The sequence below is a fragment of the Cervus canadensis genome, chromosome 2 (assembly GCF_019320065.1).
Source record: "Cervus canadensis isolate Bull #8, Minnesota chromosome 2, ASM1932006v1, whole genome shotgun sequence".
Classification (NCBI taxonomy): Eukaryota; Metazoa; Chordata; class Mammalia; order Artiodactyla; family Cervidae; genus Cervus; species Cervus canadensis.
Genome location: NC_057387.1, coordinates 1,344,963 through 1,364,521, shown reverse-complemented (window position 1 = coordinate 1,364,521; position 19,559 = coordinate 1,344,963). Strand labels below are relative to the sequence as shown.

The following is a 19,559-nucleotide window of genomic DNA, read 5'->3' as shown; positions in this document are numbered from 1 at the left end:
ACTGATTTTTAAAAAAAAAAAACTTTTATTTGGTAATCATGAAATACAGTACACTCCTCTTTAAAAAAAAAAAAAAAAAAAAAGGAAAAATCACAGGGCTTAAAAATTCGTAAAATAATTAGACCCGGGTCTGTCCAGGAAAATCTATTAAATTGAGATAAAGAAGTCTTAGAACATTATGACTAGTTACAAGCAAAGATATCTACATCGGAAAACGCCTACTTTTCATATTTACCTTGAGAAGCAACAAAGTAAAATTCTTGATGAAGCTACCGCTGATTTCCACATTTTTTTATTTACTAGGTCGTGGGTTTTCAGTTTATGCTAGGTTTCAAAAGATGTCCATAACCGAAAGGAAGGGAAGAATGCTTATCTGTAGACCAGAGGTCGGCTATTTGCTTCCATCCGGTGCGCGGCGATCAAGGCACCTGAAAGGGTAGGGGCGGGAACTGGCGACTTAATAAAACTCCCAGATAACGTGCAAGCCAGCCGGGTGTTGAAAACAAGTAGAGCAGAAGATCTGGGGCTAACTAAAAGAATCACAGGACACTCCCCCTCGCATCGGCCCGGGTCAGGTCTCCAGCATTGGCAAGGTTGAGGGCGGGGACTAATTCGGATTCAAACTTAAAGCGGGAGGCCAGCGCCTGGCCCAGCAGGTGCCTCCAGCCCGGTTCCCCGCCGCTGGTTTCCGCCCCTACCTGCCCACAGGGCCGGAAATTACCTAGCAGGGGAGCGGCCCGTCCTTTGTTGTCGGTGTTTAAAAAGCGCGGAAAGCCTTAAAAAGTGCGCAGCGAAGAGGGCGCGGGCCAGTCCGCCCACCGACACTTCGCGCGTATCTCCCCTTTTGGCCATTGGGTTCCCTGTCCTTCTTGTAGCATGCCACTGGGGGAAGCCAGAGTAAAATCGGGAGGAGAGTAAAGCGGGAAGAGAAGGGAGGATATTAAGATACCACAAACGCGCTCCGTACTACACTTCACAGTGCACACATCAGGAGGGAGCCAGGGAAAATGGCGCAAGCGCAGACCGCCTTTTAGGCGAGTGGGGAAATTCGCGCATGTGCAGAGCCCAGACGGGAAAAGATGAAGCGAAGGAGTGACTCGCAGGTTGAGGGCGCTTCAGCTACTGAAGAGCCACGGCTGCCAGGGAGCGCGTGCGCAGAGAGCCCTGTGGAGGTGGGCCTCTTCCAGGGGGACAGCCTCGCGCGCCCCCTGGCGCGCGCCCGCGGAGAGGCGGGAGCTGGAGGGGGCGGAGAGCAGGGAGGAGGTCTGGAGGGCGGGCGGGGGGAGGGGAGCCGGAGGGAGGGAGGGTTTATCGACCGGGCGATTTTGGTTAAAATATTCAAAATGGCGGACGGAGGAGCAGCGAGTCAAGATGAGAGTTCAGCCGCGGCGGCAGCAGCAGCAGGTAATCATTACAGCATTTTACATATTCATATTCATACTCAACCCCGGCTCCCGCTGCCCCCCCGCGACTTAGCATAATTTATTAGTACTCAGGATTATTATAATTAACGGCGGGGAGATGGGGGGCCAGGGAGCACGGAGCCCCCGCCGGGCGCCGAGCGGAGGGGGAAAGAGCCTCGGAGCGGCCAGGCGGAGGGGGAAGACGAGGGGCAAAGGGGGCTGCGATCTGCCGCTCTCCTCCTGCCCCGAGCCCACCCCGCCGCGGGCTCGCCCGCCCGCCGGCACCGTCCTCCTCCTCCTCCGCCGGCCGCCTCCGCCTCCTAGCCGCCGAGCCCCTACCCAAGCGGGTCCGCGGCGGGGCCGCGGGGCCGGGGCAGAGGGAGAGGACAATAAAGACGTTTTACATATTCATAGCTGCTGGGCCGGCGGGGCGCGGCGGGGCGCGGGCGGGCGACCCGGGCCGGGCGGGCGCGGCGTGGGGGGGCGTGGAGGGCGAGACGGAGGTGGCGGCGAGCACAATGCCGGGGAGGCGGCGGGGCCGGAGCGGACCCCGGCGGCCGGACCGCCGCACGTGTCCTGCCCCCGGCGCGGGCCGGGGCGACCCCTCCCCCGCGCTGCTGGCCGCGGGGGGCGGCCCGCAGAGCGGCCCGGGTGCGCCCGCGGACAGTGCCCGGCCCGCGCCGCGCCGCCGCACCGGGGTCCGAGCGGGGCCGAGCCCGCGGGTCACGGCCCCGGGCGCCCCGGCCGCGCCCCACTCATCCCCCGTACGGTGGCCTGACCCGAGCCGGGCCTGCGCTGTGGATGGGTAGGGGTGAGCGGTCCTGGGCGCTGCGAGGGGGCCTCCGGGCGCAGGGACTCGGGAGTCCGCGCCGGTAGGCGCTTCGCCCCCTTGGGGGCGGACTGGGTTGAAAGCGGCCCTTGGGGAAAGTTCTCCTCCGAGGAGCAGGTTCTCTGAGGCCATCCCATGTGCTCCAGGCCACCGGTCAGGGGTCCCAGCGGGTCCTGGGGAGGCCCCTTGTTCCCCGGCGGCCGTGGTTTCTCGGGAGAGTTGAGCCGAATGAAGGTGCCTGGCGCGGTCTGAGCTCCGGGTCCCCTGCCCCACCCCGTCTGCCCCCCGCTTCTGCGCTTGACCCAGACCCGCGGGGCCGGGGGCCCTCGGGGGCCTCTCCCCCTCAGGCCGCAGCGGCGCCCGGAGGCCTCCCGGGAACTCGGACGGAAAGCGCTGCCCTCCTGCCTTGCCCCAGAACCGGCTGCGCTGACAAGTTGATAATATTCTTGGTTTCCCCCCACCGGTTGGGAGTTGGGTAGGGGCGGGGATCCCCCTTCCTGGTTCTCTGCTCCTGTTTTCTTGCTGGGTGCTGGGTCCTCTTACGCTCTGGTTAGCTGAACCTCTCTCATTTGAATAATGTCTAATTCGGGGAGGTTTATATTATTGAAATGGCCGCCTGGCTTTCCCCGCCTCTCATGTTTAGTAATTCAGACCTTTAATAACAGCCACTCACAGCCCAACGCCGTGTTTATATTTTACATTCGCCCCATGTGCTTTTGTGGTTCGATATGATTCTTTTTTTTTTTTTTCCTTGGCAATCCACGGGGCTCTGAGATCAAACCCAGACTGTGCTGGGAAGAGAGGGAGCGAGCTAGGCCTTGGCTCCTGTAGCAGTGGCCTAGGCCTCATGTTCTCTGCCGCTTGATTTATTTACTAATAACCAAAATGACTCCCCCCCCCACCCCAAAACTAACTTCCGTACGCTTACCCCTACTCCACGGGCAAAAGAAACCCTCTTGGGGCGTTAGCAGCTTTCAAACAGCTCCTAGCTAAGCATCAACTCTGTCGTGTTCTGTTTTGTCTTAAAAAGACTTTCTTATAGTTTGCCATAATATTGGGCCTAAGGAAAAAAATCTATGCTTTCTCATTTTCAGAGGCGAATGAAACCTATTTTGGTTTAATAAAATCACTTTGTTTTCGGGCTAGTTCACCCCTGCCCCTTGACTTCTACCCCCAAGTTAAACACTTTCAGGCTTTGTAAAGATCTTCAGTATTTGAAAAAAAAAAAAAAAAAAAAGCAGTAGTGTTTTCTAGGAGTTGTAGAGTAGCTAGTTATTTTAGAAGTTCCAATTAACAGCATGCTGCATTCCCCTTTCAGCCTCTTCATTCTAATTTAAAATGGAGCTGATATTAATTTTGTGGTACCACTGTTATAGACTTGCTTATTTTAATTGTAGCACTCCTGAAAACAGAAATGGGGTTATATTTTCTTTGAGTGTTTGTGTCAGGGTTAAATGAGTGAAAATAGAGGAATAAAACTGAGGCATTGTGCCTACCCTGATCTTGAAACTTATTCCCTTCTCAAGCACACCCACCCTTCATCTTTAAGTTGTCAGAATTGATTTTATGTTTTGTGTAGGCTTAGAACATTCGGTCTGTGAAAGGCAGATTAACTTTTGCTATTTAAAAGAAATAATTTTGATTTGGGGGCTTTCCCATAGTAGAGTTGTCTTTTTAATTTTGTATAGTTCTTACCTGTTTTTTAAAAGCATGGTGTGGCTTCTCTTTGGTGTTTTTTTTAACTCCTGCTAGTAAAGTATCGGAGAAGAGTTGTTGAACACTGACATGTTTAATCTTTGAAATTATGTTAATGCACTTGATGGTCAGTTGCAAGATACATATTTTGTGAGACATCAGTCTTCAGATTAATTGGAAACAAAATGCTGGATTTGATGGGCTAAAAGCAAGCCAATTTCAAATACCAGTTCTCACTTTTTTTTTTTTCTTTTACTGCCAATAGGCAGGGCCTGAATGCAGCAGGAAAAAAGAATCTGTAGCTTTCATTAGAATGTTCAGGTGAATAACTGCTTCAGAGACCTGAAGCATGAGGTTGGATGGACAAAAAACAGTAAAATGACTTCATGCCTTAAATAGCATATGTTTTTGCACCCAATTCTGAAGATGTGGTCAAACTGATGATGTCATTGGACAGAGGACAAGGTGCAGTTAATTTGATTTATTGTCCTGAGGTGAAGTGTAGCAATGAAACCTTCTCATAGGGAAACCATTTATCTCAAGACAATTTCCTTTATAGCTGCAATTTAACCACTACCGAGGCTGCAAATATTTTATCCAAGATGATAAAATGTATGTTGCATTTTACAAACAAAATTTCTTTCTTACAGTTATTGTGATACAGGAAAAGGTGAGTATTGTTAACTGGCCTTATATTTTGGTTGGCTTCCCATGCTGTTGTAAAAATTCACTTCCTAAAATTCTCAGTTGGGGACCATGGTTTAAAATAAGTATAATCATAGAAATGATCCATAAGCATGCCTGTTTTAGATTGGTTTTTTTAGTAATCCCCCAAACTCTAGTAAGAAGCTATATTTCTTGATATAGTTTCTTCAGAGCATTGCTCAGGATAAAGGAGAGATCATATTTGGCTTGGAACCTGTTACAATGAGTAGCGTGAACTTGAAGAGGATGAGGGCTGTATATTCTGTTAGGTTGAAATTATAGTGTTTAAAATACTTACAGTAAAGCTTTGCTTTTGTGTTTTGCAAACAGTTTTTTTTTTTTTTTAAATTTCAGAATTCTTTTTGGATTGTCTTAAATTTAGTCTGGACAAGTTTGTGCATTTTATTTTGACTGATTAGTGATTTTTAAAATTGTTTCACTGTGAGGTATGAATGCACAAATGATTTTTGACCTATTACATTTTCCTGTCAGACATTTTCCATCTTATTTTTAACTAGTTTATCTTCAAGTGATGATTAAAATATCCTGGGAATGTGGTGGACTTGTGATTTATTCCTGACTCTGTCCGTGTGAGACGAGAGTCACAGAGTATCCAGGTTACTGTTGGGCCTGCGCAGGTTTATGACCTGCTTCTGTCCTTTTGCATCTGTCAGGTGGCTTCCCACAAGTTTTCAGAAAAGCCATTGTGACTTCTTTCTTACCCCCTCTAGTAATTATAATGGTACTTTTGAATTTAGATCTTGAAAATTTATGTGACAACTGACGAAATATTTTAATTTCTAAGAGGATGGTTCTTCCAAGGCATTACTGTTCAAGTAATTTTTAACCTTGACCCCCAAACTAATTTCTAATTCCTTTCATTTTGTCGTTGTCAAAAATCCCAGTCATCAAGGAAAAAACAGTGACTATTATTCAAGTTTGAGTGGTATAGTATTCTGCCATATTTTAGATTTATTATTCTCTGCTTTGATAAGCAATATAAAGAAGAAGAAATAAAATGTGTTTCATTAGTACATAGGTTGAAGTAATTGTTAATCTGCTATTCATCTGGTCGGTGGATCTTGGAATAAGTTTAGGGTTCAGAATGTTAAATTGCTCTTATAAAGCCACCAGAGATGTTTAAAGGAGCCTTGTATATCTTAAGCAGGTGGTTCTAAAGTGACATAACTGGAAATTTGAATGTTGCCTTTCATAAGTATTTTCCATTAAGAATGAAACAAAGTTTCTTGAATTTGTATTGCTTGATCTTGAGTTTAGGTGTGGGTTTGTATGTTTAAGTTGTGTTTTTAAAATTGGTCTCTCACTTTCATTAACGTCCGTCCCTTTGTACTAGGAGGACTATAATGTAGTAGTGATTCCCTTAATGTTATCAGTTATTTTTTTAATGTTGGAAGCCCACAGCTTTAGTCTTCTTTCAAGCCCCATTAAAATTAACTTTCTTTTAAAATGCTGGTGTGTGACTGTCAGTGTTGGTTCAGTTACAGTTTTTGTAATTAGTAAAGACTTACTAGGAAGCCTGATTTTAAGCAGGAATGTGTTTTCCTAGTGGAAATGATTGTGTTTGGGAATATTCAAACAATTATTGTTTACAGAACAGAGCAAATCACAGGCAAAACTTGTCCCTTTTTGGTCACCCATGTTTCTGTTGTCTCCTGTAATGTTAAATGTCTGAGCAAACATGTTTATGACTTATTTCTTCAAGGAAATCTAATATTAGCATTAGAGTGTAGATTTGATTGCTATGCATTTGCCTTATTTGAGTTTCTATATCCCTCCTGAATGAGTTCTTTCCTCATTTTCCTCTTTATAGGAAACTCTTTGGACCAGAATTTTCCTTAATTCTTATCTTGATTGTGTTACTTAAAAATGTCTTTTTGAGTGGAATCAATTTTGAAAGAGGTAATACTTATGGTTCACAGATTACTTATCCATCTTCTTTTGCCAAATATTTTTGCACACTGCTGGTGTTTTGTAAAGATACTTGGATACTTTATGTTTACTTTAGATTTATATTTCTTCTTAGGAATTAATTGCTTTTATTTGGTACTGAAATACTTCTAACTATGCTCTAAACTGGCAATGAGCCCTATAAACTCTTTTAGCAGTAGTAGCAACGGAAACAAAAATAGCGTGAGTGGAGCCAGTGCTTGACTTACTGATCCATGTACAGTATATTTAGAATTTGGAATATGAGAATTGTCTTGAGTATCAGAACCTCTGATTTGAGGAAGCTCTTTATGTATAATACATGTAGTTTTTACTGCGGGATATTAATTTACTGAGCATTGATAAGATATCTTATTTGTATTTAATCACTGATAAAAACGCTTTTGTTTTTCGTTTTAAAATTTTTTTCCCCAGTTAAGCAAATACTCAAGTTTTCAGTGTTGCCTAGATTTTATAGACAGACCTAGCAATCAGCAAAAGAAGAATCAGCAAACCCCTAGATTTAACAGGTTTTTTTTTTTTAAATACTATACAGGAAACTAGATACTCATTTAGAAGAGAATACATAATAATTAATTTTTTGAATGACAGTGTGAAGCACAAAACTTAGTTCACTGTGAGTGTTGGTAATAGCTTTACTCAGCCTGTGATATTGAAAGTCATTGCAAGTACAATTTAATTTGTCACTTGTTCTATTTCATAATTCTCTATGTAACTTTATTGGTTTTTATGTTGGAATTACAGCTCTAGCATGTAAAGTTAATTATTAAATCAGTAAAATAATAAAAATTATGATAGGCCTTTTTTTTTTTTTTGGACTGGTGAGCTTTTGTTTACAGTAGAAGATGCAAACAGGAATGGCTAGGAAGTGAACATTATGTTGCGTATGTTAAACAGCTCAATTATTTTTAACATGTGGTCACCTCAAGTTGTACTGACTAGCTTTGTAGCCTGCAGAATGAATATATATTTTAGAGAAAAGTGACTTAACTATTTTCTTACTTTAGTATACTTTTTAAAATAGTCTGCTTAGTGTTAAAACTGCCTTTTTTTTTTTGGCTGATTAATGCTTCAGTAGGCAAATATATTTTAATCAGTCTTTTAAAAATAATTATTTAAACATTTCTAAGCTTACAAAAATATCTGCTGCTTTGTACCAGGTCCCTATGCCACTTGTCTTTGAGGCTAACAAGGGAATGTAGGACTCTCCTGTGGAGTTTATACTTAGCAGGGAAATTTTTAAAGCAATGTATCTACGGTCAGTCCTCTATATTGGTGAGTTTGACATCCGTTAATTCAGCCAACTGCAGAATGAAAATAATGGAAAGAAATATTCCAGCAAGTTCCAAAAAGCAAAGCTTAAATTTGTTGCATCCTGGCAACTATTTACTTAGCATTTACACTGTATTAGGTACTGTAAGTAATCTAGAGATGATTTAAAGTATATGAGGATGTGCATAAGTTAGATGGAAACGTCGTGCACCCCTGGGTTTTGGTATCTGTGAAGATTCTGGAACCAATCACCTGTGGATAGCAGGGGATGGTTGTAGTTACATATTAAAATATATAATAGATAATAACGGTCAGAGTAGAGATCAGGTCTGTCCAAATTTGTAGGAACCAAAGCATCCTAGAATGTTTAAAGCTGGAAGATAGTTTAGGTACAGTCTATCTTAAAACCTTTATAGATGAGACTATTCTCACAGAGAGTGGTGGTTTAGTGACTTGCCCACAGTCTCTTAACTGTTGAGTAATGAAGACTTCAGGCTTCATATAAGTCTTCTCCTCTCCCTGCCTCATCTCTCTCTCCACCACATTGCTGCTAGTCAGAGAAGACTTGTAGTAGGTGAGATTTTTAAGCCACATTTAAAAGGGTGAAAAGAATTTAGAGGAATGGGAAGACAAGATATTGCAGAGGCGGTTGTGTTCAAGATTGTGCTGTAAATGTAAAGAATGAGGTTATTCTATGTGCAGGGAGGCTGTTGGAGTTTTTCCATGTAAGGAATCCTGTGATAAAAGCAGCGTTCTGGGATTAACACGGTGGTGTGCAGGATGGTTTGAAATAGGAAGGGAGGGATTTGGGTCCATGGAAACCAGTATGTAAAAGTCAGGGGGGTGTGGTTTTTGACTAATTAAGCTATGGAGATTGTTGTTGTTTAGTTGCTAAGTCATGTCTGACTCTTTTGCGACCCCTTGGACTATAGCTCACCAGGCTCCTCTGTTCATGGGGTTTCCCAGGCAAGAATACTGGAGTGGGTTGCCATTTCCTTCTCCAGGAGATCCTCCCCACCCAGAGATTGAACCTGGGTCTCCTGCATTGGCAGGCAGATTCTTTACTGCTGAGCCACCAGGGAGATACAAACAGTATATAATAAGAAAATTACTGTACATCAAAAGGCTTTCAGTCTAATAGTGATGTAATGAAAATATAATTCATAGGATGTTGAGAATGTTGTTAAGTTACTCTGCACAGAATAAGGACCTTTGGGAGAAATTCTTGCCGGTCTTTACAGTAAGAACTTTTTTATTTCTGACCAATGATTTTGTTTTTAGTCTTTGGGACACTGAACTAATTGCCTTTATTTCCTTTTCAAATCAAACTACACGGTTTGGACCACATTATCAACCTGAAAACTTAGATAGGCAATTATAATATCCATTTTTCTTAGCCTCATTCCCAGTTCCATTTTAGGTCCTTACCTTTTGTTTTGCATTTTTTTTATTGCTTCCACCTTTAAACTCTTGTTATTTTGTGTTTTGTGTGGTCTACCTTATATCCTTTCTGGAGCAAAGCAGGTATAGATAAAATTACTGTTAATCATAGCATAATGATCCTGTCTATATTTTTATAGTACCTTAAAATTTATAGTGGTACTCTTATTTTCATTAACTTGTTTGCTCCTTTCAGGCAAGAATTATTATACCCATTTTACAGTTGAGTAAAATAAAGCTCAGACTAAATGTCTTTCCCAAGGTCACGTGCTTAATAAGCAGTAAGCGTGTTTGGGGACTAGCAGGACTTCCAGGCTGGTGCTTACTGAGGCTGCACAATGCAAAGTGATAGAAGGCCGCCAGGATTCTTTTCTGGAGAGCTCTGCATGTCAGGCGCTGATGGTGTAGGAGTTTGGATTTCACTTGCTTGGCAGTAGGAGTCATTGAATTTTTTTGTTCTGTCCTGAGCCATAATCAAAGTTCTTAATTTAAAGTGTTTAAAGGCAGGTAATTAGAGTCAAAGGGGATACCGGTGTTTTGAGCTTAGAGTATCAAAAGCAGTGCTGTGAGTGAGCAGAAGTAGGGAAGTTGGAAGAGAGAACCATTTGGGGGACTAGGCAATGAATGCAATTTTAGACATGTCATTTGAGATAAGATTGGGTGGTTTTCATGGGGTTACACGTTTATTGTGAAAATCAACAAAGTGTTACTGAGCTAGATTGTGTGTATGTGTGTGAGTTGCTCAGTCGTGTCCAACCCTTTGCGACCCCATGAACTGGGGCTCCTCTGTCCATGGGATTTCCAGGCAAGAAGACTGGAGTGGGTTGTCATTTCCTTCTCCAGGGATATCTTCCTGATCGAAGAATCGAACCCCGGTCTCCCGCATTTCAGGCAGACTCTTTACTATCTGAGCCACCAGGGAACCCATACAAATAATAGGATTTGAGATTTATGTTCATGCCACTGTGTGTGGACTGAGCATTAAGTCTCAGCATGGTAAATTCTAGGCATCTCATTTTGCCTTTGCCACTGGCTTTTGTAGTGGTTTCAATAATAAGATGGTGATAATACCAATGTTACAGAGATGCTGTGGGGAGTTACAAATTGATAGCAGAAGCATTTTTAAAGTTCTGTAATAGTTTTTCTTACATTAGCACAAGAGTAAATTTAGCAATTATTATTATTTGTGCTGCTGTAGAGAGGGAGCTTTTAAATTGATTCTGTGGGACACCATACTTCAGGTTGTACATTTCCATGTGTAACCAGCACCTTGGGAAAAGGAGGTACTCCTCTAATACTCTTTCGAAAGCTATATAGTGGAGGTATTTTGCATTGTAGCAAACATAAACTTGTCCTTGATTTCAAGGCATTCTGTTATCTCGCCCCTACCCCTGCCTATACATTCTTATCTTTTACTACTTCCTTAAAGAGCATGACTCAATAATTCCGATGGAAAGTTCCCTTTATAGTCAGTTCAGTTGCTCAGGCCTGTCCAACTCTTTGTGACCCCATGGGCTGCAGCACGTCAGGCTTCCCTGTCCATCACCAACTCCCGGAGCTTGCTCAAACTCATTCCTATCGCCCTTTATGTCCCTTTATAGGCCCACCACCAACAGTGTTTCTTTTAACGGGTTTTAATTTTTAAAAAATCACCTTAAAACTTTGTCTTGAAGAGCTGTTCTGGGAAGGTGGCTTTATTTGTTTTGAAGTGTGGACTCTCTCTCGCCCGTCGCAGTTCTGTCCCCTGACCTGAAAGGACGCCCACTGTCTGGGCCAGTCCTGTGTTTGGGGTGCTCTGAGAACTCTTGGTCACAGGCTATGCTGCCCCCTTCCTTGGAATGTTGTGGTATGTCGTGTGGTTCAGTGAAAACAGCATTGAAGGTTGGGAGACCTGGGCTCTAGATCACTAATTAGCTTTGTGACTGGGACAGATTCCTTCACCACGGATTTTTTTTCCTTTATTTGCATTTGTAAATAAGAGTTTTCAAACAAAAGGCCATTGGAATCATTTTCAAAATGAATTTTGGACAGAAGCTTAATGTTAAAAGGTTAAGAGTGGAGCTCTTCTGATTGAGGAAGGCGCAGGGGCAGGGAAGACATCTGCCTTTGCTCCCCAGAGTGACGCTATAGACCCTTCATAGGGTCTTAGACCTCCTGCTGGTGCGCTGTTTGAAACTGGCTATCCTTATTTATCATGCAGACCTATCTGTTATTCTGTCTCTACGCCCACGCTTCTGTCCTGCTTTGTCTGAATTTAGCACTTAATTTGTGTTCATTTAGCTAATTTAGCACTTCATTATACACAGTCTTATTTTCTTCACTAATTGAGTTATATAAGTAAATCTTGTCTCTTCCTAAGAAGCCTTGAGAGAAGGAACACACTGCTAGGGACAGAGTCGACAGTTAGCAAATGATGCTTGATTGATTAAATTAGAGGTTCTCAATCTTTGCAATACTTTGATAACCTGATGTGAAGAACTGACTCATTAGAAAAGACCCTGATGCTGGGAAAGATTGAAGGCAGGAGGAGAAGGGGATGAGAAGATAAGATGGTTGGATAGCATCACTGGTGTCAGTTTGAGCAAGCTCCAGGAGTTGGTGATGGACAGGGAAGCCTGGTGTCCTGCAGTCCATGGGGTCGAAATGAGTCAGACACGACTGAGTAACTGAACTGAATCTTTGCTGGGATAGGACTTGCCCATTTTTCAGCATGAAGAAGCCCAGACCTTACCTTCCGAGTTTCTAAAAAAGCAGAGGTCTGGTGAGCCATAGTTTTTAAAAGTTTGTAAAAAATAATTCAGTTATTTTGAATTTGTTGCATTTCTAGATTGTTGCTTAGAATATTTTGAATTGTGGTTCTCAGTGGACCGTAAAGTCTTCATAGTGGAAAGACAGAGAACTAGGAAACTTGGATCCTTACTCTGTTTGTAGCACTATCTGGCTTTATGGTATTGAACAAATCTCTTAACTTTTCTGGCCCATAAGGTTCTAAATTGACAAATTGTGTTTTATTTTCATATTTTGTTTTTCTTTTTAAGCTGTGGAATTCTTCAAAAGCATCTTTTTTGGTGAAGACCACTAAACACGACAGATACTTTGGCTTTCAATTGAATACCATTTTAAGAAACATATAAAGAATATAGAACATGGTAGGCTCGATCCTATCTCAGCAGCAGAGCTAAAATATATGGGGAGTCTGAAAATGTAGTATTTAGATTTTAAACTTGAAACATCTTTCTAGAATGTGAATGAACGACGGTAAGCTTATCAGGAACTGTAATAATTCTTGTGAGCGTGAGGTGGATTGTAATTAACCAATCATTTTTATTAGTTGGAGGCTAATTACTTTACAGTATTGTAGTGGGTTTTTGCCATACATTGACATGAATCAGCATTGGGGAAAAAAAAATAAATAAAATGGAAATTTAAAAAATTCAAAAGAAAAATAAATAAAATGCATGAGAAAAAATATAAAAACAAAAAAAAATAATAATTAACCGTAAATCAGACTGGTCCTTCTGCATTCATATAATTCAGTAAATATAGACTTTTGTTCTGTTCCTTTGCCATGCATGTAGCGCTGGAGAAAGTAGTAAATAAGACAAATACTGCTCCTGTCCTCTGAAATCTTACAGCCTGTTGGGCAAGTCATACATTAAATAACACTGTTTACAGTTAATTGAGTAAAATAGGGGAGATTCAGAATACTCTGAATAAGATAAGGACATTAAGATAGGGACACCTGATCAGGACGAGAGGATTTAGGAAGGTCTTCCTGAGGAAACAGTGTTTACACTTGAGACATGAAGGGTGACTGCAAGTTATCAGTTCAAGTCTGGGAGTAGGAAGTGGGGTTGAAAATGTTATAAGCAAAGGAAGCAATATATATGTAATTTTTGAAACCAGCGCTAGTTACTAAGCTTTACATGCATTTTCCCATTAATCTTCACAGGGACCCCATGGAGTGTGTTTAGTTGTCATTCATCCTCATCATCTCTCAGGTAGGAAAGCTGTAAAGAGGCTGAGTGGTACACCTAGGTCTCTGACCTATTTTGGATGCAATTAAGAGCATAAACCATTAACTTCTGCTTCCAGTCAAATTGAATGATGAAGTGTTTAGCAGCTATTAGTTTTGAGTTTATCCTTAGTGCTCTTGCAGTTCCCAGTTCCAGATTGTGTGGTCTAGAATCAATGGTGCGTTTATCTCTATCTTGCAGTTTGGGGAGATGGACAATTGATCAGCAGATCCAATGTTAACCTAGCTTTCAGGCATCTCCAGTTGTTGATTATAAAAATATTTTGAAGCTGTCTGTATGTAGATTGTTGATTCCGGTGGTCTGTAAAGCTTGAACATTTTGAAATTATACTTTAAAACTGAAGCTACTTGCAGATGTTAACATCCAGATAATTTTCATCTGGGGTATCATTTATATTCTTCTGTTGGCTAGATTAGGAAATCAGAACATGTATTTAAAATATTTGAATGTTTCGCCAGTGAGTTGTGACTTAAAATTGATATGCTGGCAAGTGCCGGGAATTTGTTCATCACTCCCCTTCCCCCACGAAGCTGTAACTAAGCCAGCTTTCAGCTGAAGGAACAAGACAGTTGATTATTGTTTCTCATGAGAAGTTAGTCATTTAATAGTATGATATTCCCTATCACATATACCATGTTTAATCCTTCCCCGTATCATCCTGTTTATTGGTACAGTGTTTGTGTGCGAAACATTTTTCTTTACAGTGCATAGTCATTGCCCTCTATGTGCGTCTTCATGCCGTCAGCCAAGAAGGCTGCTTTGGCAGACTGGAGTATATGTTAATTCATCTGTCAATCACTGTTAGTTAGAAAGGAATTGGTGAAAATCCTCTCCTGTCATGAGAGACATTGTAAACATCACTAAAGCCTGGGAAGACAAATTAACCGTTTTATGAGTGTTGCTGGAAGAAGCCATGGTGTAACTTGAGAGAACTGGAGTGTGGTGTCAGCACCGTCGCCAGTCGGTGGTGCTGGAAGCACGTCTGAACGGTGCTGTCCTGCTGTGGACCCAGTGTGGGGCTGGGTCAGCGAGTGAGCCCCTGTCCTGCGGTGTTCTCGTGTGTGCGCGCACACACCTGCATACCCTGATTAGATGCACGGTGTATCCACATCCACTCTCCTACCTCAGGTGTGCCTGCCCCTTGTGTTTGTGTGGCTGTTGTTTAGTTGCCGAGCTGTGTCCAATTCTTTTGCAGTCCTGGGGACTGTAGCCTGCCAGGGTCCTCTGTCCAAGGGATTTGCCACTTACGAATATAGGAGTGGTTTGCCATTTCCTTCCCTACGTATATGTGTGTACATAATTCAAAAAGGAGTCAGTGTGCATCCTGCTTTTTTTGTTTTTCTTTTAAACATGTCATCCTATTTTAGGTTTACCCAGGTAAATAGACCTTTTTATTTGTTAAGTACAACCACTGGGTAATTTCAGGGCTTCTCTGGTATCTCAGATAGTAAAGAATCCGCCTGCCATTCGGGAGACCTGGGTTTGATCTCTGGGTTGGGAAGTTCCCCTGGAGAAGGAAATGGCAAACCTACTCCAGTGTTCTTGCCTGGAGAATCCCATGGACGGAAGAGTCTGATAGGTTGTAGTTCATGGTGTCACAAAGAGTTGGACACGACTGAGCGACTGAACTGAGCTGAGCAACTAAGCACTGGGTAATTTCAAGGCTAACTCCCCCACCTTTTTTTAAAGATCTTTGAACTTCATTTAGTTGAGTAACTTCTAGTGGCATAAATAACAAACAATAAACTGATTGTTGAATTGTTATTCAGGGTAGCTGTAACTGATCAAGGATGAGTGATCTTAGGTTAATCAGAGAGACCCATTGAAGTCAGTAGTGGGGCAATTTTCACCTTGTCTTATGAAACTGGAAAATATTGACATGTCTGCAGCTTTCAGTTCTTCAAAAACTAACCTAACCTGTCCTTTTACCTAATAATTTTTTTTTTTACAAATATTCTTCCATACCTTACCTAATCCTTTTTAGTGGGTGTATATTATTTTATTGATGCACCAGCCTATTTACTTGTTTCTTTTGGATGTATGTTAAATTTTTTCTGTAACTATGTTATAAGCATGCATCTATAGTGTTTTTTTTTTTAAGATAAATTCTTAGGAATAGAATTGTAGCATTAAAAAAATTATGTTTAAAAATTTTGTTCGTGTTGTCAGATTGTCCTTGAGAGAGGTACCATTCTGTGTTTTTATCTATAGTACATATTTTATCTGTAGTATTTAATAGTATCAATTTCCCCACAGTGTCTTTAAAATTTTTGATGTATTGATAAACGAAACATTGTTTTAATTTTTATATTTTTGCTATAAGTCAAACATTTTAATTTTTCTGTATATTTTCCAAATGTAAAGCAGTGACTTCTTACTCTTGTATTGCTGTAGTTCTGACCCTTTCATGAAAATTTATAACTTCTTAAATATTCTCTTTTTGTGAGTACCCCCCTCCCCCCCACACACAATTAATTCCTGTACCTCTTTTGAATAGCAGTTTAGGGCTGAGAGGAGAGCTGGGGTCATGCCTTGGGAACACTTAAGCATTCTTCCTCAGCCTCCCTAGTATCCCCCATTATATGAGTTAGCTATCTTTCCCTGTTTCTATAGATACTATTCTGGCATCTTACTTACCACTTTTAATTGTTGGTCAACTTGTTTCTCTTTTTTATAATAACTTAAGCTCTGTGCTGTCAGGGACTGTTTTACCCTAGGCATTTAACAGGTTTGTTGTTGCTGATCAGTTTGTGTCTGACTCCTTGCGACCCCATGGACTGCAGCATGCTAGGCTCCTCTGTTGTTCACTGTCTCCTGGCATTTGCTTCAATTCATGTGAATCAGCGTTTCGATTGAGCCATGCCTTGGGCTGGGCAAAAATGTTTCTTTTAGTAGAGGGGAATTAGGGTGAGCCTAATTTTTTACTCTGCCTGTTCTGAAGAAATTTTGATTTTTAATCAAATGTTTAGGATGAAGAAGAACTGGAAAGAAATACAAGTTGGAAAGTCTAGGAATTTATTTGCTCCCATCTCGTCCTCTGCCGCCGCCTTCTTCTTTTGCCTTCAGTCTTTCCCAGCATCAGGGTCTTCTCCAGTGAGGCAGGCGGCCAAAGTATTGGAGCTTCAGCATCAGTCCTTCCAGTGAATTTTCAGGGTCAGGTTCCTTTAGGATTGACTGTTGTAGCACATGCTTGCTATGTATTTGGTGTTCAACAAATATTTACTGAATGATTTTTTTTTTTTTTTGATTCTCAGATTTTCTTCTAGCAATGTATCTAATAGCAGAGGAGAATGAACTTGATTTCTGAGAGAGCCTGGGGCTGTATCACACAAAAGAAAAAACTGTGGTGGCCTCTAATACTTTAAAATTTATATCTATGAATACTTTGTTTTCTTTTATAATATGTTGATAATTTGTTTTATATATCAAATATTATAAATTGTTCAACTTTTGAGTAAAATTTACTTTCTAGGAAGAGAAGCATATCTATGGTTTTGAGTACTCTGCCAGAGAGCCTTGCCGAATCCGTCTCCTTACCAAGGAAGCATATGAAGTGAAACAAGCTTCAGTTCTGGAACCAAACAGATGTGGGTTTGAATCCTGGCTTTGCCACGTGCTGACTGTGGGCTGGTGGGCTAGTTATTTAGCCTCCTTGTAGTGCTTTACAGAATTATCTATTTAACAAGTTTATTCATAGCAGGTATTTGTTGAATGCCTAAAGTTTGTGGCATTGTGCCGTTTGCCAGGTTTGTGATTGTAATAATCATATGTTTGCCTTCATGGAGCATCAGGTGTGCCAAGGTTCTCTTCCTTGTGGCTAGTAGCATTTACCCTCCTTCCCCTGGATCTGTTGCTAATTTCCCATCCACTTAGCAGTGCTTCAGCAACAACCAAGTCTTATTTATCTGGAATCAACTGGTGTGCAGACGAACCGTAGTTTAAAAGAAATAGTGCATTTTTGAAAGAATAAGAAATGACCAGCAAAAGCATCTGCATATATTCTATGTGCTCTCTCATTGACCCCTGCCGGATAACCTTAAGTTCTACATGTATGTACCCACTTAGTAGTCATATCCTTTATTGGCAACTGTCTGTTAGCTGTTCATTCATTAAGAGGGGATAGTTGCAGGTCAGCTCTCATTGTGGTCCTGGAGAGCAGAGCTATGCCTTGCACTGCACAAGAATGTTTCTTTTAGTAGAGGGGAATTAGGGTGAGCCTAATTTTTTACTCTGCTGTTCTGAAGAAGTTTTGATTTTTAATCAGACGTTTAGGATGAAGAAGAATTGGAAAGAACTTCAAGTTGGAAAGTCTAGGAATGTATTTACTCCCTATGAACTTGGTCCCACCTGGCACTAGTGGTAAAGAACCTGCCTGCCAGTGCAGGTTAGACGTAAGAGACACTGGTTCGATCCCTGTGTTGGGAAGATCCCCCGGAGAGACAAATGTCAATCCACTCCAGTATTCTTGCCTGGAGAATCCCATGGACTGAGGAGGCTGACGGGCTACAGTCCATAGGGTTGCACAGAGTCAGCCACAACTGAAGTGATTTAGCACACAGTGCAGCATGACCTTGGTACTGATAGGACCTAAAAGCATCCCAGTGCTAGACTGAACTGGGATCGAAGCTCCCAGGCTTGGAATTTTCTGGGTGTGAGGAACAGGGAATTTCAGGAAGCTGACGATGGAAGGAGGGTAATTTAACTAATGAATGGAAATGGCTCAACAGTGTTATGTGTGAACCCTGGATGACATACAGCAGTGATATCATTGTAGAGTCACTTGGTGGCTAGGAAAGATGACAGTGACCTTGAAGAAAGAGGCTGTCTAGCAAAATCATGATCATGCATCTTGTGGAGTTTAAACACCTGCCTAGATTATGCCAAGTAATTGGAAAGCTGAGGGGTCAGTAGACGCAGATTGTTGCAATGCATAGGGTTTTTCCTCATATTTGGGGGTAGGGAGAAGAGCTCAGATAAGACACGGGTTATAATAACAGTCTGTTTTTCCCTTTTGGTCATTTTTATCAAGTAATTTTTATGTTTTCTGTGTCAATTATGACTTTTGCTTTTACTGTTTTGAGCGATAACCTGTGAAATAATATTTCTAAATATTATATGTAACTTTAGATTTACAATAAGTTCAAGTTTACACAAAGCCATTTTTAACTGCCATTGTTCTAATTTGTATAAATAAAAAAAATTATTGGGGATATTCTCTGATCTTTCTTCTGCTCCCCTTAATTTTCCTTTTCTGATTTCCCCAGTTAACTGAGCATTGTCTGGTTTTTATTTTTTTAAATCTGTGTATCATACTCTTGAAATCCTTCCACTCCCTTGACTTCTCATGTTTTCTGTTGCACTAAATTTAAAAAGAACATTTTCCATATGGTGCATTACTGCAAGCTTCATCCATTTGTTGCTTTTTTGCTCACCCCAAAGCTTAAAGTAGTTTGTAGAGGTTTATGAACTGTAGCAAGAAATGCAAAATAAAAATATAAAATAAAAATTCTAATATAAAAACCTAATATTTGTTTTCACAGATATTTCTCTAAGCTTCATTGTAGGTGGTGCAAAAAAAAAAAATCTCTATGTTCATAATATTTGAAAGCAAACAAACTTTGTTTTAAAAAATTGTAGTTTCTGACACTTAAGATCAGAAGGAAGTTACTCCTCAGAGGCCTTGTAAGCAGGACCCCATGTAATAAGATGAGCAGTGGCCTCATGGTAGACCTACTGTGCATGCACCAAGAAACTTCACAAGGCCCCTCTATAGGCCCAGATGCGTGATCATTTGTGGTGGGGAGATGAGGATGATTCAAAACAGTGTGGCAGAGATTTTATAATAATTAGAAGGATGGAAATGTTGCATATCCTTTAGGCAATCTTCCACAAGTATTCTTTCTCTCAATTTTGTATAGATTATAAGCTCTGTGAGGACAGGAGGCCTGTTTTGTTCACATTAGTACAGAGTTACAGGCACAGTGTCGGTTATTGAGTCTTTTCAGAATACACATGCACTGGGGTTGAAATTGAAGGAGAGTTTTGTTCAGGGAGACCTTGGCTGCCCAGGCAGCTCCTCAAAGGTTAATACTATATGGCAGGCTCATTGGCAGCCTGGTTCTCGGAAACTTGATTTCGTTACCATTCTTATGGGTAATTGAGTTCAAAAGAACTGATTCTTGATGAGCAAATACAGGATAGACAGAAATA

At 41.4% G+C, this 19,559-nt stretch overlaps 1 protein-coding gene across 3 annotated transcripts in view; it reads left to right on the top strand.

The window, feature by feature from the left end:
• Nucleotides 1-961: 961 nt before the first annotated feature.
• POU2F1 (POU class 2 homeobox 1) overlaps nt 962-19,559 on the top strand; it is a 195,722-nt gene continuing 177,124 nt past the window's right edge. Inside the window, exons 1-2 of one of the 3 annotated variants that reach the window (XM_043450207.1) lie at nt 1,343-1,404; nt 13,265-13,313. In XM_043450207.1, coding sequence (XP_043306142.1) covers nt 1,372-1,404; nt 13,265-13,313 — 82 coding nt within the window. In that variant the 5' untranslated portion in view covers nt 1,343-1,371. Of the gene's footprint in view, nt 1,405-13,264; nt 13,314-19,559 lie in introns of all 3 variants that reach the window. The other 2 variants (XM_043450202.1, XM_043450222.1) reach the window with 2 other exon arrangements.